The following is a 22574-nucleotide window of genomic DNA, read 5'->3' on the forward strand; positions in this document are numbered from 1 at the left end:
GGAACAGAGCATCCTAATAGCTTTTCTATGTAGCACTTACTATCCTATATCCCTCTATGGTGTGTCTTTGTTTCCTTCTCTGAGGTTGTTTCTTTGTAGCCTCTCTTCCTAAGAAAGTGTTTGTAAGTCTCTGCTCTCTCACCGCTGTTTTCCAGACAGACTTTATTTCTGCACTCTGCAATATATGCTGCTCCAGATGAGGCTGCACTATTGATTTATATAAAATGGATAGTAATAGTTGCTGTTTGCTTACGATATATTCATATATAACCACATCTTACTTGCCACAGCAGCACATTCGCATGTGCTCTTCTGTGGGTTGTAAAAGTGGCAGCCTGGCACTTCATACAATTACCTCAGCACCAAAAGTTAGGTAGGTCTGAATTTTGTTTCTCCCTCTGCAGCAAGATTGGAATTACTTGGGAAGACAGGATGTACTTCTGCTGGTGAGCCAAAGGGTTCTTGGTCATACTAATGTGAATCCAGAGTAGTTCCATTTTTATAGACGCAGGTATCTGAGTTTCAAATTTGCAATGTATTTGCCTACTGCAAATATATTTTCCAGCTGTGAATATAAAGCTGAAGTAATACAGAGGTAAAATGGTCAAATCATGCTTTTTTCCTTTTTCACTTTTTGGGCTAAACATTGACTGAGACATTATGGTTCTTAAGATTTATACTAGCAACTCATCTCTGTTTAAGCTGGAATAAGAAATAAGTGAACGGATTGGAAGCATTTGTGAATGGAAATTTTCATTTAAATCTTAAAATCCGTATGATGTGTAAATAAATGAAGAAGAGGGACATCAAACTAAGATAGTGTTATTGACCACAATTACTTCTCTTCATGTGCCTGGTAAAAATTAATGTGCTTCATCTTCTTTCTGATTTCTCCCCCTCTGACCTTCAAACTCACTTTATTTGTCCAGCTTTTATAATTGATGTAAACCAGGGAGACAGTGAATGCTTTTAATTCTAGTCAGCAAAGAAGTAACATGGAAGTTCATGTGGCTTTAAAATAAAAGTCTGGAATCCTTGCTCTCCAGCTTTTACAATGAGATATGAATAATAGGCACAAGAATAAAGTGTAAATAAAAAATGCCTATCTAAGGAAGGTTAAAACTAAAATAGTTTTACTAAAATAAAAAGGGATAATGAAAGCCATTAATCAGGAATGGATGTTTATGTGGCCTTGTGAATTGGTCAGGATGAAACCTACCTTTTGAGGAATGAGTTTTGTCTCAAAGAAGTACAAGACTTTGGGACAATAAATGGCAGAAAGTTTGATTGTGCGACAATTAAGGGTGTAAGAGCATAACCAAGAGACACTGTTACTAAATGTGAAGGCAAATAAACTTGATAATATTTGCTGTTAAAACATAATTATCTTTAAATGCCTTAATGTGCTTTGGATCTGTCCCTTTTCCAAAAGTAGAACCATTTTCAGGCATGTAAAATCGTTAGTAATTTCTTGAAATCATTGCAGACTGAAGTGATGAAAGATCCTTTTGTTTCACATTTGTGCCAAAGGGCTTTTCTTCTTGAATATAACTATTTTGCACAGTCCAATACATAACTGTTATGTTTTCATGCATAACATATGGGGAATATGTTAAATGGTTTTGTGCTATGCTCTTTATTTCCCAAGATGGAACCTTCAGAAGTGCATAAGTCTCAAGAGGAATGAAGATTTCATAGAATATCCTGGATTGGAAGGGACCTGCTGTGGACAGGGTCACCTTTCACTAGACCAAGTTGCTAACATCTCTGTCCAGCCTGGCCTTTGAGCACTTCAGGATTTGAGTATCCACAACGTCTCTGGGCAAGCAGTTCCAGTGTCTTGCCACCCCCCCAGTAAAGAATTTTTTCCTTTATAAGTAATTTGGAAAACCAGAGATATTTACCGCTAAACAAATAGTTTCTAAAACACATCAGCATTTGTTGGCCAGCTGGAAGGCAAGTTATTCTGTCCATGTGCCATTATGTCAAAGTCTTTGCTGTTGTTCTTAGAGCAGGACAACAGCTTACGGTGCTTCCTGAAAAGAGTTACTTGTGATCCTGGGTTTATTTGTTGCTTTTTATTACTTGCACTTGTTTTTAACGGCTTCACAAAATTATTTAAATTTTGTCACTCTGCAACATTACTGAATCACATAAGCATTCTTAGTTATTAATTAATATGATAGAATTTGCTGCTGTCTTGGAAGATAGATGTTTTCTTCAATTAAAGGGCCAGTTGCACTTGTGGAAGGCCATCCATTGCTAATTTACACAATTAGGTACATGAACATATTCTTTGTCTTGATTGAGTTGCCTGAAGTACCTAAGGGGTGTCATTTGTGACACATTGTTTTTTCTGAAATATTTTCAAGGAAGTGATGAGTGTGGTGTGGGGTTTGCAAATCTATGAAATTATGCAGCATTAGTATAATACCCTTCCAGAGAAAGTTGTACATTAGTGATGGCTCTTTGAGAGTCAATATCATTAAGTGATTGGTGCTTTATAAATAAAGAGAGCAGAATATACTGTACTAGAAGTTGAATATGAGTTGTTGCTTGCTTTCAGAAAATGGTGGAAGGCAGAAAAGTGCTAGTGATGTCTGATGGAGCAAGCCTGATAATGTGACCTTGACACTTAGCATCTGCATTAGATGTTTGGGATTTTTTGGTGGTGTACAGAAATCGGAAGGGGACATGGTTGTATTTGGTGGTGAAGATCTATGGTCCCAAGGAGTTTATCTTCTAATTAAATACTAAGTTACTATGTTAATGTATGTATAAGTTAATGTAACAGATCGTGAGAAAGAAGATGAGAGAATAGAGTAAGGAGGTGAGTAATGAGCTGAAATGTTCATATAGTGTACCTACATAAACTACATGATGATTGGAATTCTTAGGAAGTTTTTCATTTTCAAACTCTCTCAGCAGGTTTTTATTGTTGTGCTGCTAACAATCCCTTGCTACAATGTTGTTAGATCATTTTCCTTTGAATATAGCAATGGGATAACTATTGTCTCAATTAGTTTCCTGAGAAACCATGTGAGGTTCCTTGCCCAAGTCATGTGAGTGCTCACCAAGACAGGACATTGCCATTTCTGGTCCTTACAGTAGCTGCCTGAAACCAGGGAGAGTGGAGATAGGGAGGAAGAGGGGAACAAGAAGAGTGTGTGGCTCTCTTGCAGTAAATCTGAATATAATAAGAGTGTTAAGATAGTTACAGAAAAAATAAAATATTGCAGCTATTACTACTATGTTATTTTTGAACTGGGATGTATTCTGACAAATAAATGGGAAAGCTTATGTTTTGTTAAATCCTTAATTTTGGTTGGGTTTTTTTTTTTTTTTTTTGACTGTACTAATTATGTTTTTGTAGTTTTTTTTAGTAACATCTCTCAAATTCCATGCTTAAAGTGGCACTATAGTGTTGCATATTATCTTTCAATGACTACCCATTAAATTTGATCAAAGCAAGTGAGTGTTCTTATTGACCATGCAAACGGGGTCATTCTTTATTCTTTCTGTCTCATGCATTGATTGTGCTCTCAGGACTTATGCAGGTAGTTATTAGAAATTGGAGGGATACCAGCCACTATAGTTGGGTAGTGTAGGAAATTCCAACCACCCCACATATCTAATAATTATAGTGGTATGCAAATATCAATTTTAATGATAGTCACTACAGTTCACTATTCTCTTGCTGATGTGTGAGTTAGAAAATGATTTAGTTTGTTTGTGTTGCCTCTGAGGTCAAAGAGATGAAAAGGCAGGTTGATCTTTTCTCTCCCTCTGCTCCACTTTTTTCTTTGGGGAAAACTAGGTAATGGATTTAAAAGAGATATGTGGGATTTTATTTTAGTTTTCTTCCTTTTTTTTTTTAATTTTCATTTTCTTCCTTTGTTCTGCTTTTAGCATGAAAAATGCAAAATTATTTTTCTGTCTACCTTCTACTTTAATAAGATGACTTGAGGGGATCTTGTACCCTCAAAAAAGGATCTTTTTCTTTTTGTGCTTTTTGTTCTTCTAAGTCTAGAAATGAGAATAAGACCAAATCCTAAATATAGGGTTTTTTTCATCAGTGAAGTTCTATAATTTCTAGGCTTAGCTTTATATTGGTAAAAAAAGAAGTGTTTTCAGTGAGTAGTTATTGGAATATTGAAATAAGAAATATTTGATCCTTAAATTAACTCAGGGAACTGGAATTGTGGAACAGATTGAAATATAACCTCATCAAGCAAATTTTTAAGGAAAAAAAATCAGGTTTTGCAGGAGGTTTAAAAGTAGTACTTGTGTCCTTACTGGGATCGTCTTGTAAATTGAGATCAATGAAATTCGTCCAGCAACAACATGAAATCAATTGTAAAATAACATATAATTCTTACCCTATATTGTAAATAATACTTTGTTTGACATTAGTCACTGAGTTTTCCATGCACTGGGGTGCATTTTCTTGTAACACATTTCCACATAATGCTTGTGGATCTGTCTCTAATGTGTTTGAGAGTGATCTGTTTTTCATGTCCACAATTGCCTACATTTGATCTTATGCAAATCATGCAATCAAGCAAATGGAAAGCAAGGCATTGTTGCTAGAGGACCTTGACAAACAGTGGCTTTGTACTTTTAAAAACCTCCTCCCTCTTTCAAACCCATGTTTGTATCTGTAGCTGTTTGAAACCAGTGATCCATTATGAAACACTTTGAACGTGAGATAGGAAAATATCTCCCAAATTAGGCTCTGATGAATAATTGTATTGATTATGATGTAATAAAATGTAATATGTTTTATTGTTCAGTTTGTTAGTTTCTGCTTCTAACCTCTTAGAAATACTGCCTACCCTATATTTGCTGGTTCATCCAAACTTTGAAGTCCATGGATAGATTTTAATGATGGCAAAGCTCCTACCTTGAATGACATTGCTAAGCCTTGAATTTCTTTGTTTTCTTCTCCTGCTTACACAAATGAAATTTTTCTTTTTAGCCTTTATCCCAACTAAATCTTTGAGATTCAATTGAAACTTTCTATTTAGTAGTCAAAATACTTTGGTGTTGATAAATCAAGATAAGGAATAAAGATTTTCTTAGATGCTGGTGACATGCTGCTTTTTAAACATATTTTATATTTCAGCTATTTTTTAAACTCTCCTATCCTTTCCTCCGCTTTCACTGTGTTTATCATCTGATCTCAAATGGTCTCTGTGCTCATATGTGCTGTGTTATCCATTCCTTGCTGTTGTTTTTTTTTCAAACTTTACATGTTTCCCTGTCTTTTCTTCTTGCTTTTTCCATTCTTGGTACTGAGACACACAAGGTAACTTATAGGCAATTGTTTTTTTCAGGGAGGGAAATAAAACATTTTCTCATCTTCCATTCTCTTAATCCTTGAAAAAATTCTTCCCTCTTCAAATTACACAAGGTAGTTCCACAAATGTATGCCTGCCAGTAGTCTCATCAGCTACAATCTGCATCAAACCCCGCACTGACAAGGAAAAGAGTGATCCACCATAAACAAATGGAAAAGAAGAAATCAACTTTTTCCTTTCCCTTCCCTTGGGTTATATTCACTCTTCTTGGTGAAGCCCTACCATATAATTTCAACTTTGAGAGAAGAATGCATAATCTAGGAGGTTATGAATTATACAGGTTCCATGAATTGCTTTAATCTATTCATTTTAGGATTGCTGAAAGTAAAATCCTTCTGGTCACTTGTTTGCCCACCCACAATATGGAATATGTAATACTTGTGTCACAGACTTTCAGCTCCATCTGCATTTTTTGTGGCTTCTCTTATGGCAGCTGCAGGGAATAAGGGACCCAGTAAGGTGTGCAATAATGAAGGCAATGCAGCCAGTGCAGTACATGGAGTTTCCCTGCATGCTGAGCCAGCTTGAGCACCTGCTCTGGAGTGTGCTTTCCCCCTCTCACTGACTTAAGCACTGCTTAACCCTGGTAGAATCAGTCCCATTATGTTGATTAAACATGTCACTGTTAGAGGCATTCACTTGATGATTTTTTTTTAGCTGCAGCATTTTTTTTTTAACTTGCACTTTGCCATGTGCTCCATAGAACAATAACACTGAGTGATACAGTATTTTCAATAAAAATGCACAAGTTCATTCTCTCCTTACACAGAGTGGAGCAAATCAGAAGAAATTCCACTCCTGCAGGGACTGGAGGTGTTATATGAGGGGAAAACCAATGAGAGAGAAGTTGGATGTACAACATTTTTGCTTGGGTGATGTCTTTGTCATCCAACAGGAATTTTTAAATTTGTCCTCAAAAATAATTTGTAAAAAATATAGTTCGATACTATTGGGCTCTGAAAACACTACTATTTATTATGTCTTACAAAAACACAGAACTTTTATGACATACTGAAAATGTGTGTCTATTGAACAAACATTTTACCTGTATACCTTATGCAGTTGCCAAAACCGCAACTGTAAATTGCTTCTTAAAAGATTTGCTTGTTAAAGTCTGTGATTTGTACTTTAATGAAAAAAGAGAAAGGAAAATACTAGAAAATTATGACTGCATTACTTTCATGTTACAATTTTTCTATCAAAAAATCCTTTGTTAGTATAGGGAAGAATATATGATCTTTTAGAATATTCATTCAGCAAAAATGATACATTTTATTCACCATTTTCTGTGGTAATTGAAACTCAAGATAGCTTCAAAATTAATAACCATTGAAAAGTTGTTTTGCTATAGCATTAGATGGGTTGTCTTTACTGAAACATATTTTACGAGTGTTTGGTGTTCGTGCAGCTGAAGACAAACAGGCAAAGAGAGAATGGATCAGTAGGAGTGGTGGCAATAATGAGCTTCCTTTGTGTTGTTGCTTGTAGGGAAATCTGCACGGATTGAATTGTTGTATATATCAATGCTTGACATTCATATTTCATACAGCACATTTAAAAATATATATAATCCAGTTGTGTTAATGAACATGTACTTGTGTTTCCATTAATTTAATTTTATTTGATTCAATAGTCTCAAAGGCGCTCATTTGCCAATGTAGCAAAGTGATGTAGTATGTAGCACCTGAAAATCTAATTTTTTTTTTGTTGGTTGGTGTACATTCTGGTGTAAATGGAGTACAGTGGGGTTATCTCAGCCAAAGCACACCCCACAGATCTATGGGTAGTCAAAATTTGCAGTTGTCTACTACTAAAGAACCAGTACCTATTCATTCCTCTGGGGCAAATCTGAAACATTTAAGAGACACAGGTCCCATTTCCTCTTGATTTTCTAAACTCACTAATCTCTGAAAGCTACAGAAAAACAAGTTAAAATGAATACACCACGTAAATTCTTATTCTTTTTTTTGCCCTAGATTTGGGAGTTTTCACACCACACCACTTCCTGCTCACTGCATGCACGCTTGCTGGCTGTACAAACAGTTCCCAGGTCACCTTGTTTACGGCACAGCTGCCACCATCTCACGTAGATGCCCCAGTCCTGACAGTTTTGGATTCTAGAACAATATATGTACAGTAAGTAAAGATTTCTTCTTTCCTGACAACACAATAGTGCATCAGTTTATTCAAGAATTCCAGTGAGTTCAATCAGGGGAAGGGTTTGTGACATAAAATTAAATTTATTATGATTAAATGCATAGAAGTGATTAGTTTAGTGGTTCTGTGAACCTTCTGATTATCACTTGCCAACTTAATTTCCATTTTGTCTTTACGCAATCAGTATAACCTACATATGGGCATAGCCTCTGCAAACTTCAGTGCAGGAAATGTTCTGGTGATATGCCCCTTTTGTAGCCCCTGCTTTGTGTGTAATCATTTATCTACTGAGTACAAATACTGCATTAGAGGTATGGCTTAGATTTATTTTTATGATTGCACAACTGGGTTTTCAAATTCTCAAAATAAACCCCATGAAGTCCTCTAAACAAAGCCTTACATTTTTCAACGTGTTCTGAATCTTTATTTGGTCTGGTCTTAATCATATTTTGCTTTTATTTGCAGATGGAAAGAGCCAGTAGAAGTAAATGGAATCCTAGATCGCTATATAATTTATATGGCCACCAATGAGCAGAATTTTACAAAGTGGAATGTAATCTATAACAGCACAGAACTTTTTTTGGATTTTACTATTCCGCAGCTTTTCCCGGGTACTGAATACCTCATAAAACTAGCTGTAAGTTTTAAAGATGTGTAGTAGAGGTGTAAAATGGTGAAAATGATCCAGACTTTGTTAGCATCTTAATATTTAATGGTTCTTGTGTCCACTTTATTTAACCTCTTCTTTTTGAAACTAAGGTGGGTGAGCCATCCTGAACAAAAGTAGTTTTTTTGTTTCAAAACAGACTCACAAAAATGTGTATGTAATTTAAATACAGGTTTTCGTCAAGGATAAGTTGGATAACTAATAAAAAATTGAGCAGAACTATATTAAATGTTTTTAAAACGTTTCATTGCACACAACTTACAAGGAAACATTTAATATATTTTGAAGTGTCAACCTTTCATATTTTGTACCATAGCAATTTGTTCTTTCATCTTAAAATTTCTACCTAGAAGGAAATAGCAAAGAAGAGCAGTTCAGTGTAAAGTAGCACTTTGTGTATTCAAAACATTTTAAAAGACATTAGTGTTTTCATTGCATTGGTTTTATTTTGTGATGAAATAGAACAGCTTCAACTCACTAACAAACCAGAAAATATGTGAATAAAAGGAGGGGATTGTCCCTTGTTTTAAGCACACTGTTCATTTTATAACGATACCAATATAAGGATATTTGCTTTGATAAATGCCATAGAAAAATATTCTGCTCTTGATTATGAATAAATTTACATTTATGTAGACTGGATATGCATTCATTTTTTCTTAACATGCTCTTGAATGTTCTAAATATTATACCACACAAAATAATCTACCTTCAGGTAATGATAAGGATCTGACTTGAACCTGAAAAAAACAAGGATATTCAGTCTAATTACAGCTTAGATACATGTTGAAATTAATTCATTTGTGCCTAGATATTTCAGCATAGTAAATTGCTTAGCATATATAATAGCATCATGTCCAAAACTAAGACATTACTTCAACAAGCATTTTATGCTTTGATTTTTTATTTATTCTTTACAAAAGAATTTGTGCTGTCCTTCACTGTGCCACAGCTCTTCTCTGCTCCTGCCCAGCTGCTATGCATGGCGGCACAAGGAGAGAGCATCAGGGAAGAATTAACAGCTACAATCTGGAGAGCATCTGGGACTGCTTCTTTTGGTGGCTCTGCCTTGGGATACGGGAGGAGGTGTTGTGTGGATGTTGGTTTTGCTTCATCAGCATGTGCAGATTTCCTAGAAGTTATCAAATAAATTTTTAGGAACATTTTGCTCTTTATATTTTATTTCTCACTTCTTTGTAATTTTTTTAATCCCCCTTAATATTTGCATTTAATCAGAAAGTAGGAAAAATAATTTCTTCCAGTGACAAAGATAACCAGATTTACCTGGATAAAATGCAGTGGTCTGTGATAGGTGAGTTAGAAGATCTAAATGTCCTTGCAGCTTTGAAAATGATAAAAGTGCATGAAAATTTCCATATCTTTGAGGTGTGATAGCTTTCATAAAACATATATAGAACTAGTTTGACTGGTTTGAGAGGAATGTACTGTTAGAGGTTTACAAGTTATGAAGATTAAACATGGCCAAATGTTACTTGTATACTTTATGAAAGGAAAGAACTCCAAATATAAAAAAACCCAACAAATACCAGATCCACAAAATATTCAAATCAAGCATACACACCTGGAAAAAAAAATATTTAGTGTTTCATATATAATTTAAATGAATTTTGATAAAACTTTAGAATAAAAATACCCCAAACAACCATCAACAGTGGAAGATGTAACTAAATCCTTCCTTTTTTTTTTTTTTTTTTTTTTTTTTTTTTTTTTTTTTTTTTGTTAGAATGAAATACTTCTATCAGCTAGAAACTTTTTCTTTTCCTTGTTTCACAGTTACTATTAACTTTGGTTTGTATCCATTCAAAAATTGGTTTTGGTTTCTGTGTTGAGTTATCAAAAATTGCAGCTTGAACACAGGAATCAGGAGCCTCATGAGCAGAACTTTCAGCACATCACAGGCTGTTGTCTTTAACTTTTGTATGAAAGGTTAATGTTACTACATTGAAGAGAGTTAGAAAGTATTTATTTTTGCATGCTGTTACCAATTTTCAGAATTGATCACTGCCATTTAATATGCAGCAATTTTATTAATAAATGAGTACAACAGGTTTTGTGAGCAAATCTAATGCTTCTTTCCTAAAGTCTGCCAAGAAGACAAAGGGTCATGTCTCCATGGATTAGTGCAAAGGAACTTGTTTTTGTTCTGTTTGTGTTCTAAGCTGGGTAAGTGTGAGCCAGGCCAGTCTGAAAGCAAATGGAAAGCTGAAAAGTTGTCTTTAGTAGCGAGGGTGTCACTCTTATTTGTATGACTGAAGTGCTTTTGTGATTGAACTGTTAAGTCAGTATCTCCTCAGGACACTGCAGTGTGGGTAAGCTGGTTCAGTGCTGCTATGTGGTGTCATCTGATATGATTTGCATCGGTCCTTTGGCTGTCCACTTCCTTTGGTATTTTTTGCAAATTTCACCTGAAATCTGTTTCTCAGAGTGACAAAATGGGAACTCAGTCTGAATTAAGGTTTTTCATGGCTTTGAGCATCACTGGATGTGATAGCCAGATGTCCAGTCAATTTGGATACACCAATCTAAAATCCCCCTACCTAAAATGCAGATGAGCTCCCTTTTGCTGATTTTCATTAGAAGAACCAGAAACTTCATATCCCAGCAAATTTCAGAGACACAAAAATTGAGCTGTGTGAAATTCAAGAAATAAATGAATGGAAAGGCTGCTGTTATCAAGCCCTTAAATGAAATGCTCTCCACTGGTGAAGTAGGCCTGGTGGAAATTAATTAGCAAGTCAATAAGGAATAAATGAGAAAGAGGCCTTCAGAACTGCTCTTTTCAGCTTCTTCATGAAGCCAGTGGAAGTGGAATCATTCAAAGACTATTCTCCTTCTCCTAGAAGGATAATTTTCTTAAATATTTTTCTTAACAAAATGCTAATGTTTACCTGAGCATCCATCTAAACTGACACTATTTTTTGGTGTTTTTTAATAAACATTATCATGTTTAGAGTAAATGCCATTTTTTGCATGTTCCCAAAACTGAGTTTGCATTCTTTCATCTTTATTTCGTAGTTCAGACTGAACATGGAGTCATTCTTTAGTTGTATTGGGCATGTAATTTCCAGTTATATCAAAACAATCTTTATGTATAAAGAGCCTCTCATTTACAAACAATACTTATTTTTACCCTTGGGGTCAGTATACAGTTTTGGAGGGCATAGGGAATGTATTTGACTGCTCTCTAATTTGAAAAACAATGTGAAATGGGAAACTGAAGCTAATCCTTTCAAGTGAAATATAATAGATTGAGAGAAATGTTTTATTTCTGGAGATCTGGAGAGCAAGGTTCTTTGTGTGCTGATGATCTACTTGTCCACTTTAGTACATGGAGGACTTACTAAAACACAGATAATCCCATAAATTTTATGTAAGTGTATGTCCAAATGTAAATATTTGTTGAATTCAGGTTTTAATTTTATTATTAAACAAAACCCTAAAAATAAACAATAACCTGGCACAAAAATCTTTCAATGCAATACCGAGATATATATTTTTATGCTTTTTAACATGTGTAGTCTTGTCATCAGCATTAGTGCAAATAATTGGCAAAACATCACACGGACATGTTTACATGTGCATGTGCACATGTTTACATGTGCATGTAAAACTTTAAAAGCCTGTTATATGGAGTGATATGCACTTTTGCCTGCACATTGTATTATTTCATATCCCAAACAAAATATAAAAATTGCGTGGTTAACATTTTGTTCTCTGGCAACTGAAATACAAATTATTTTACTTTGTTTTCCATAAACATGTAATAATAACAACTAATACACACTGGTTTATAATAGGGTGGTTTTTCACTATTATAATTGCACATGCTCCGGGTGCTGTTGTGAAGTACAGAAGAATGTTTAGCTATAATATGCCTAAAAGCTAAGTATCATGAGTTATTGTACATCCTCTTGTTATTTAAGAAAAGAGGTAAACAAATCTATGCTAAGAAAAATGTTCTACCTGAAAATTATAGGCTTACTAAGTTTAGATGTGGAAGAAGAATGAAACTTAGGCAAAAAACCTAATTGCTAAAATTATTGGTACTACATTGAAAGGTGTTTATTTGTTCTGATTAATATTTTAAGGCTTGCACGGGAGGTGGGTGTTCTATAAGCGAAGCCAGCGCAGCTATAACAGATGAGAGTACACCAGAAGGGGTTCCTGCTCCAAAAGCCCAGTCATATGCATCTGACTCCTTTAACATCTCGTGGACTAAGCCTGAGTATCCGAATGGTAAGTGAACTCTTTTAGCCTCAAGTTAAAAAGATGATTAGTAAAGGTAAATTAATATTCTAAATGGCAGCTTATATGTGGTGCTTAATTTTTAATGATCATTTTAGCACATAAAATACCTGAGATAGTATCATTGTCTGCAGCTGGGAGATTGTGGTTTTCAGCCCATCATGCAGTTTCAGTGGCTCAAAAGTGCTCCCTTTTGATAGTTCTTGTGTACTGCATCTCATTGTTCAGTGTTTTCCAGGACAACTGAGCTGATGAATAGGCGTTCTTGGAGAATATCAGTCTAGGATGTTAATTTCACCCTCCAATAAAAAATTAATTTATTTTACATTAATTGATATGTAATATTAATTAGATTTGTGTTCTGCATACTCATCATATAGTTGTACATTTCTATGCCTGTGAAAGTTAAACAATATACTTTCTTTTGTTTAGAAATTTTTTCCATTTGGAAACATCCATATGTAAAACTTTTAAACAAATGTTACTTTTCTAGTGGGGTTGCACGGTATCATTTACTTTGGAATTCACTCTTATTTTATTATCGTGCATGTAGCAGTTTAAATCACTGCTACATGCATGATAATAAAATCAGAGTGATACTATGTAGGAATCAGTAAATTTGAAGTATCAGAAATGTTTTTCTTTACTGGCTCATGATATTATTTCGATATATAGAATTATTTCTCCCAGTGGTATCACAATAATTTCATTTTTTCCTGCAAGTTTTTTCCCTCACTTTCAGTTGTGATAAAGCACATCCTACTTGTTCAACTTCACTAAAGACATTTTAAATGATTCCCCCAGAAGTGGTGATTGTATTCTGTAAGGTCTTGCCTTAAATTTAGAAAGAAATAAGAATATGTCACCTGTTAAATAATGTATTTGATAATTTATGGTTTTTTGTATGGAAGTCATTGTAGAAGATTTTGCTTCCTAGCCCCTTAGAAACTTTCTAACCCTATTTCTAAAATCTCATCAGCATGTGTGGCAAAGGCAAGGAGGCAGGAGAAATGGGAAGGTTAAGGGAGGGGAGGGGAGAAAATGGCAAGGACAGTCATGTATGTGGCTTAGTGCTAAAGTCTGAATAATTTTCTCTGAAACAGGCATTTTTAATAGCTAGTTTCAGGACCTGATCCTGTTATTCTTGCATTGTGGAAAAAAAATCCAAACCATTTAGAGAGTGGTTTAACTAATGAAATAAATATAAGTACATATGTCCATATACATATTTATACATGCATATCAACAGCACACAATAAAGACCTAGTGTTTAATAAATAAATTTCCACAAGCTTCCTTTAAAACAACTAAAAGCTGGGATGCATGACTAAATTTGAGTGTTGTAGATTGTTAATACAGCATTTACTGTGTACAGCTCGACTCTCCTTTTAACTACAATAAAGAGCTTGCTACGGAACTGCTGATGGTGTTGGTGCACCCTCAGCAAGTTTGCAGATGTTACCAAATTGGGTGGGAATGCTGATCTGCTGGAGGGCAGGAAGGCTCTGTAGGGGGACCTGGACAGGCTGGATCAGTGGGCTGAGGCCAATTTTATGAGGTTCAACAAGGCCCAGTCTGGGTGCTGCCCTTGGGTCACAATGAGACCAGGCTGTGCCACAGGCTGGAAAGCTGCTGAGTGGAAAAGCACCTGGGGGTGCTGGTCAACAGTGTCTGAGCTGCAGGACCCAGTGTGTGCCCAGGTGGCCAAGAAAGCCAGTGGCATCCTGCCCTGGATCATCAATAGTGTGGCCAGCAAGACCAGGGTGGTGATTGTCCCCTTATACTTGGCACTGGTGAGGCCACATCTCCAATCCTGTATTTAGTTCTGGTCCTCTCACTCAGAAAAAAGACAATGAGGTGCTAGACTGAGTCCAGAGAAGGGCAATGGGGCTGGGGAAGATGCTGGAGCACAAGACTGATGAGAAGCAGCTGAGGGAGCTGGGGCTGTTTAACCTGAGAAAAGGAGGCTCAGGGCAGATCTTATCCCTCTCTACAACTGCCTGAAAGGACGGTGTAGCCAGGTGGGGGTCAGTCTCTTCTCCCAGGTAAGAAGCAATAGGACAAGAGGAAATGGCTTCAAGTTGTGCCACAGAGGTTCAGATTGTGTATAAGGAAAAATTTATTCATGGAAAGGATTCCCAAGCATTGGAACAGGCTGCCCAGGGAAGCAGTTGAGTCACCATCCCTGAAGGTATTTAGAAGATGCAAAGATGTGGCACTTTGGGACATGGTTTAGTGGTGGATTTAGCAGTGCTGGGTTAACAGTTGGACTCAATGATCTTCAAGATCCTTTCCAACCTAAATGATTCTGTGATTTATCTAATAACATCTTTTCTTATTCTCCGATTTTCTATTTCCATCCTTTCCCCATTTTCTTGAAAAGAATTTAAAAAAAAACCCACCAGCAAATAAGCTGTAAAAGTTTTGACTGAGCAAGTGCTTAATCAGGAAGGTTCGCATTGTTCAGTGACTTAGTTTTGCTCATTCTCAACACATCTTTTGGGCTGCCTTGTGGCCACATCATTTTTGATGGCTGTGTCAGTGTTTTAAAACTGTGTAAGAGGCTGAAAAAATATCCTAGTTGAGAAGAATAAAATTTGAGAAAGACCAGCAGAAGGTACTTAGGTACTTTCCCTAAAACTTTATTTCTTCAGCATTCTACTGGTGCATTCTTGTTTTTTCTGTATTTTTTTCCCAAAAGCATAGAAACTGTTTCCTGCTTTGAACTGAATTGGTTCAAGCTTGGTGTGTTTCAGGGTGCTAAGTGTAAAGAGTGCTTTTCAAAAATACCGAGCTTGGCTTTGTTTCAGGTGGAAACCTCAGAATTGCAAAGATTTGCATATCATAGATTGCCATCTCCTTATTAGATCTCTGGGGCCATTCCTTTCTCTCCTGCCTGCTTTGGTTTGCTACTGTTTGACAGATGCTACTGCTTATTTCCACGGGCTGAGGAGGCTTATCAGCTTCTAATCGGTGTGTGGGCTGGCTGGGGTTTGGACAGCACAGACTTTGCTATGCTCTCGTGATATATATGGGGTCCAGCTGTTTGCCTTGAATTAGAGAAAAGTTAAGGAGAATTAAAATGCTACCCTGGAGGTCAAAGGTGGCAAACAGGATTAAAGGCTACATGGCTTCTTCATAAAGATGGCACAATGAGGTGAAACAAGCTTTGGGGTACAGGAACACCTAGGCTCGTGTTGTCCAGTGTAGATATCGAATTTCAGGGCTACCATTTTTTATTGAATTTAAGGTCTATTTGCATTATTTACTGGGGAAAAGAATATTTCATAGAAAAATGGGAAATGATACACCTAATTATTTGTTGAAAGTTGCTTCAGAAATATAATTTATGTACCAAGTACAAAAAAGACTTTTGGAAGATGACATGTTGAATATATTTGAATATTGACATTTTGTTTTGTCTTATTTTCAATCCAACAATAAAATGGTTGATGGGACATGGCCCAGATTCTGCCACTCTACACATACCTGTTCACATATGTATGTAGATACTAGGTAGAATAGGCAATATTGACCATTTAGATGAGGGCAGTGTATGGAGAGGCTTGTGAAATCATGTGTCGTCAGATATTCTGCTTTGACTTTCATTATTCTAGTGGCCTTAATAAACAATGATCTCTTCTTCAGAGCACATCCATTATAATCTTGCCATATGGTTTGAGATCTGCTCTTTTAAAATCCTTGAAAGTTTTCCACCAAAAATTTTCCTTAGCTGGTCAGTTCTCAAAAACTTCACTTTGTGTTCATGCCATAGATAAAACCAAGTCTGAATCAGGACTGTATCTTCCAAGGCCATGTGGAATTTTAATAGAAAATATTAGGTATGGTAAAAACTGATTTATAAAATTATTCAGTGAACTAAGCCAGTACTTGTTCTTGCAAATCCTTGTGCTTATGAGAGACGACTGGTGTTTGTAGTCAGTGAAACTGATGTAGGTAAAAGTATGTTTGCTTAAGATTTGACCTGTAGATTGCACCTTAAAAGTGCTTGTAGTACTTTGGATTCAAAATCTCTTTAGTGTCTTGAATATCATTGACACATTATATGGCCTCACCCAGAGAGGGGAAAGAAGGAAGAAGAAGACTTTATAGCTTTCTTCAGTTTAAATTTAATTTGCATTCTTGGATTTCTTTTCAAAGGTGAAACATAATTGTACTATAGACAATAGAGATTTTGTCTTCATTGAAATCAAGATTTGACCTAGCTGTCTAGACTTCATAATTATAAAGAAACTGCATCTTTTCATAATGATCACATGTTGCTCAGGAAGCCTTGTAAATCAGAAAAATGTCCTATAGTCTTAAATATTTTATGCCTGGTAAACTTCAGCAATATCTAGCAAGTCTCAAGAAGTTTGTTAACTTTGGGCTGACTTTGAACTTTTTCTCTGTATGTTTTGGAAGCCTATACTGGTGAAATAGGGAGGCAGAGTTACTTATCCCTGGTAAAAATAGTTATTGCCTAATTTAAAAAAATGGCTTCATATCTCAAAAATGGGCTATTAGCCCTTTTCTTCTGAAATGTACTCTTTCCTTTCTTTTCATACTGTAGTTTTCTCCATCAGTGTCCTACAAGGCAAAGGCAGAAGTAAAATCAAGAGGTAATGGATCAGATTTTTAGGGACGATTGTTCTCTGGGAGAACTAACAAAAACTCATAGAGTTGAGCAGCAAGCTGCTCCTCAAGTGGGGATGCTGCACAGGCTTTAGGAACTCTCTAAAGCATTAATGCCAAGTGACCTGATTATGATTCATGTTGTTATCATAAGTATCAAATGAATTAATAATGATTTATTAGGCACTGATCTGGGCTCTCAGGTGACCAGTGACAGGACCCAAGGGAATGGCATAAATGTGTCTTGGGAGATTTAGGTTGGATACCAGGAAAAGGTTCCTTGCCCAGAGGATGTTTGGGCACTGGAACAGGCTCCCTAGAGAAGTGGTCACAGCACCAGCCTGACAGGGTTCAGGAAGTGTTTGGACAGTGCTCTCAGGCACATAGTGTGACTTTTGAGGGTGTCCTGTGCGGGGCCAGCAGGGGTTGGACTTTGGTGATCCTTGTTGGTCCCTTCCAGCACAGGTAATTCTGTGATTCTATTCTATGATACTTTAAAGGGGTTAGTGCTACAGGTATAGTAGGTGCTTAGTGTTATCTCAGTGTATGGCATTTTTCCCTGTAAAACACATCCTTAATACCATCATTCACATTTTTCCTCTGAGATGAACAAAATATTTTAAAGTATATACCCATATATATAAAATTTGTTTATTTAATGGAGGAGAAATATCAACCATTCATGTTATTGCTTCACAAGCAACCAGACAGAGAACCACAAGGGATTTTTGCTTTAGGAAGCATGTCAAATGTGGTAAGATTGATAGTGTGAGATTTTCCAGGACCTCCTCCTACACACATCTCTGCTGTCTGAGTTGAGTGTAGCCTCTCACTTTTCTAGAAGAGAAGAGAATTGAGGAGCATGTGAATCACTTCACCATACTCAGCTCTTAAGCATATAAATCTTTTGAAGTAGAACTTTTCAAAGCTCAGCTGAAACAGTTGTGTATACACTTTTATTTATGAAGCAGTTTGCCATTTTGTGGAAGGGAAAATATTTTTTCAGTTTCACATTGAATCTTCCTCAATGTAGTTTCAAAAAATTGATTTTTAAGGGAAGAAATGGTGAGCTGAGCTGTAGTTTTACAATAGAATTTGTCTTTTATAATGGAAGGATTAGAAGGCATCCTCTGAACTAAAATCACTTCAAATGAATCCTACAACTTTGCATTTATTTGCCTAAGATTTCTAATTGAAATAACTTTTAAAAAGAGCGATTATTCAGAAGTGAGAAAGATGGCAGAATAAACCTGAGAAAAAGTACTCCTTTGCAAGCTTAGTTTCCAAAGTCTAAGCAAATCTGTAAAACTAAGTCTTTAGTTAATTAAATTCAAAACACTGTACAGGATTTGTTATCCTACCATGTACCTTTGGAAGAACAAAGTTTTAGAATTCTTTATAAATGCAATAAGCAATCACTTGATGTTTTAATTAGTATTAACCAGTTATACAAGAAGGACCGTTCTTTCCTCTGTCTAAAAATCTTGATAATGTTTGGGTTTCCAAATATGTTTTCTTTCTGTAGATTGAATGGGCAAGGAGTAGTTTATTTCAGGAATTTTTCTACAGCATATTGAGAAGGAAACAGTAATCATTATTCTTCTGTGATTTCATTAAGAAAAGTGGGTAAAATTTTCCAACCACCCCATTCCTATCCCAAATTAATGAAGTATGTTGTTGGTAAAGTGCCGAAAATCTGAAGTAATTGTCATAAAGAATGGGTATGAAAAAGGTGGTTTGTGTGACTAAATTACTTGTTACTGATTCATTGTAGTTACAGCACTGCTCTGAGTTGTCTTTCTGTACTTCAATTATTGCGGAGATTTTGTTTCTAAGTCTGAACCTGTGAAGATGTGAGATGTTTTTTTGTGTTGTTTGAAAAGCCATATGCAGAGTAGACTGTGAAGCAGAATTGCCTCAGTTTCCCTTATTCCAAGGTGATGTTGGCTGCCACTCAAGAAACAAGTTTGCTAAGGGGTAATGTTTGGAATAGTGTAATTGTTTAAAGAGATGCACTCCACTTGTGAGGTTTTCAACAGTTAAAGATGGGAAAGTATGTTTCTTTTGAGTTTTATCTGCCCAGCCATGCTAAACAGTATCTGCTCAATTGTAAACAGTTTGAAATACTATTACTGCCTTGGTGTCTGTAGCATTATTTTTCTTCTAAATTCTGTATCTTTTTGGTTACTGAGCACTCTCACATTGTTTTATAGGTATTATTACTAGCTATGGATTGTACATGGATGGTGTTCTGCTGCAAAATTCATCACAGCTAAGTTGTTACGCCTATGGGCTTGCTCCTTGGAGTCTGCATTCCTTCAGAGTCCAGGCATGTACTGCAAAAGGTTGTGCTTTAGGTCCACTGGTGAGTACCTTAATTTACATTCTGGGAGTGTAATAAATGTCAGATGACAGTGAATATCAGAGTAAATGGTGATGATTCACTCTGGGCAGTACTAACCCATCTGGCAAAATGTGACATTTAAAAAAAAAATCCTGTTTAAGAGCTGCTAAAGATTCAATAGGTCATTGTTAGGCACCATTCCAAAGTAGAATATAGGTACAATGAAGGAAGACAAAAACGGAGGCTGAAACACACATTATTGAAATTAAATGGAGTTAATATTGTTTGAAAGGTGCAGGTGTGCTTTAACCAGATTTACAAGGATGTATATAAAGTGAGAGTTACTGTTCCAGTAATGAGCAAATTTCTAGCTGCTGGACTGAAAGGACTAAAGTTAATTTGAGAATTGCAGAAGCCAGAAGTGGCAAGAGGAGCAAGGAAAATATGGTAATTCATAAATCTTTTGAATGCAAGTATGTGATCAAAATATTACACTGGACAGATTTTAGCAGTCTTGTGTAACACCCCATTTTTTCAGGATTTGAGAATACAGGAATATTAAATTTGACAAATTTGTGAAAAACAGACCTCCTGAGGCTTTTTCATTTTGTTAAAGGTTTATAGAGATATAGCTGAACTGATAAATCTAGTATGATTTCATAGTACTGTAGCTGACGAATAACTAAAATCATATCTACTGTGCTTAGGTTTGTTTTCAAGTATAACTGAGAAAGAGGCCTGTGTTTATTCTGGGATTTAACTTTTTGTTTAATTCAGCTTTATTTGTAGACTTCTAAATTTGGTAAAAAAAAGGAAGAAAAAAGAGATTTGGGAGGTTTTTGTGGTTTTCTTTCTATTTTTTATCAGGAAAGAACTTCCAGGTTTTATTTTTATGATGCAATTTGTTAGTCACATTTCCAATATTATTTCCAAGACTGCTTTTGTTCAAATGCCGGTAATGTTTTCTCTCTACAGAAGACAACTAGACTTTATAACCATTAAACATTTTATAGCTTCCTCTACTTTGAAGAATATTTACTCTTAAAAGCTTGAATGGCTTTTTGCCAGTTTTTCTTGTACATTTTTACAACTTCACATATACCCCAGAAGCAAACCTTATTTTAAGTTACTTGATGTGCAATAACCTAAGCCATTGTTTTGGTAGTGATGCTTAAGACAACTCATTGCCAAACTTTGCATACAGATGAAATATGTAAGTTTTCAGTACTACTGTCCTATCAAATAGGCATCAAAAGGACTGAAGAGAACACCAGTGGTTACAGTTTAAAAAATATTTTTAGTAGTCTTTTTTGATGTCTCCACTGAACTACAGACTTGTGACTTGACTTTTGGAACAATTCTAAGGGGTTGCTGGTAGCTGATACTCATCTGCATCCCAACATCAGTACACAAACTGTTTTCCAGAGCCAGTGATCCATCTCTAATCACAGGAATTGAAGTACATCTTGATTTAGGCTCACCTAAGTGCTGCCAGGAAGTTAAAGCACTGGATCTTCATTTGATTTTTAAAAAGAGATTTTCATATCAATTATGGAGAAAATCCAACACTTAAAAAAAGAAAAAAAAAAAAAAGAGAGAAACCTAATGTTTTGCCTCTGCTCTAAATAGTATGGGAAACATTTCCTAGCAGTAAACGGATATGCTTCCAGCTATTTTTGTTGCTGATCTTGTGCTTAATGTGCCCTAATCGATCAAGGAAAATCATGTGACAGTCTCCTAAATATGGAATTTGTCCACCTTATATTCCTGAAGGTGGCTCTGAAGATCTTAATTAATTATGAGAGCATTAGCTGTTATTCTATTTCAAAAACTTATTTTTGTTCAGCTTAGGTAGTTTTTGTTTGACATTTTTCTGTGACTATGATTTATTTTTAAATGAGGTAGAAATTGTTAAGTAAATTAAGAAAAGCTGTATTTTAATCTCTTCCTATTCTTCCCCTTCCCAAGATACTGCTATTGTCTGTTCTAATTGTTTAATTGTTTTGTCCCTAAAGAGGGAAAAAAAAGTTTTATTAAGGGCAAGTGTAACCTCTAATAGATTCTTTGAAAAAATTCAAGAAAATTAAAATTATGCTAGTTTTGAAATGAGTTAGCTCCTGTAAATGTCTTATAAATAAATGGAAATTTTCAAAACTGAATATATCTCATCTCAAACCACTGCTATTAAATTTAAATTTCAGGGTTTTAGTAATATGTATGCTAGTACTTTTCCCAGTATTATTATGCCTATCCTATGATTTGATGTCACTTCTCTGATAACAGAGTCTTTGTTTATTAAGTTATTAGTAAATATGTTGAAAATACCACAGGGTGGTATATAAAGTAATATTTAGAAAAATGAGTATGAAAAAGGTTTTCTGTGCCATATGTTTATATAGCATATCATAAAGAAAAAGCTGAAGACACAATACAGCTGTTGCAACTGTTTAGGACATGATACAGATTGCTACAAATTTATATTATTTAAAGTTTTTTTGAATCTTCTTCAGTAGAAAAACATAATTATTATTAATTTCTTCACATTCATGATGTTTTTGATTGGAGCACCTGCATTTAGGGGCACTTTCTGGAAATCACTTTGTTTAGAAAGCACAGTTTAGTCAAATCCTTACATAAGGATGTTTTTGACTAAAATACCCAAATAATCAATGTGGCAGTGATCCAATAAATCTATGAAGTACTTGTTTTTCTTTAAGCATGTACTTTATCCTGTTGATTTTACTGCAACTTATCACTTAGTTTAAATATAAGAAAGTGTATAAATAGAGAAGCACATATGGAGGTATTATGGACATGGCACTTGTAAACAATAAGCTTCCCAATCTTTACATCTGAAAAGTACAATATTCATGTTTCAAGGACAGAGAAAATATGTTTGGTTATTTAGATGACAGAGCAGGTGTGGCAGATTAAAAATAGCATTTATTAGCACTCCCAAGAACCTGCAGCTGAGAGGCACTTACAGAGGTGCGAAACCATCTTATACCTTAGAAAAAACCAAATAAATAATGTAGGAGAAACAAAATTGTCCCCATTAATAACATAACAACAAATTACTTTGTTCCATAGCACTGAATGTTGACTACAAGTTATGAAATTTCAATAGTAAATATCTGGAATATTG

The 22574-nt window shown here is 35.4% G+C and overlaps 1 protein-coding gene and 1 long non-coding RNA gene across 8 annotated transcripts in view; one reads left to right on the forward strand and one right to left on the reverse strand.

Annotated features, from left to right (window-relative positions):
* USH2A (usherin) overlaps positions 1 to 22574 on the forward strand; it is a 374152-nt gene that overhangs the window by 177425 nt on the left and 174153 nt on the right. For all 6 annotated transcript variants that reach the window (XM_053974132.1, XM_053974137.1, XM_053974131.1 and 3 more), the window contains 4 exons: positions 7337 to 7496; positions 7983 to 8154; positions 12294 to 12441; positions 19299 to 19450. In XM_053974132.1, the coding sequence (XP_053830107.1) occupies positions 7337 to 7496; positions 7983 to 8154; positions 12294 to 12441; positions 19299 to 19450 (632 nt within the window). The remainder of the gene's footprint in view (positions 1 to 7336; positions 7497 to 7982; positions 8155 to 12293; positions 12442 to 19298; positions 19451 to 22574) is intronic.
* LOC128805443 (uncharacterized) lies at positions 9127 to 13948 on the reverse strand. Of its 2 annotated transcripts, XR_008436441.1 has the most exons (4): positions 13817 to 13948; positions 12561 to 12749; positions 9469 to 9526; positions 9127 to 9316 (listed from the first exon to the last, which is right to left on the reverse strand). It is a non-coding gene; the product is annotated as an uncharacterized LOC128805443 (long non-coding RNA). The 2 variants fall into 2 exon arrangements; XR_008436442.1 differs by lacking the exon at positions 9469 to 9526.

Source organism: Vidua macroura, chromosome 3 (genome assembly GCF_024509145.1).
Source record: "Vidua macroura isolate BioBank_ID:100142 chromosome 3, ASM2450914v1, whole genome shotgun sequence".
Classification (NCBI taxonomy): domain Eukaryota; kingdom Metazoa; phylum Chordata; class Aves; order Passeriformes; family Viduidae; genus Vidua; species Vidua macroura.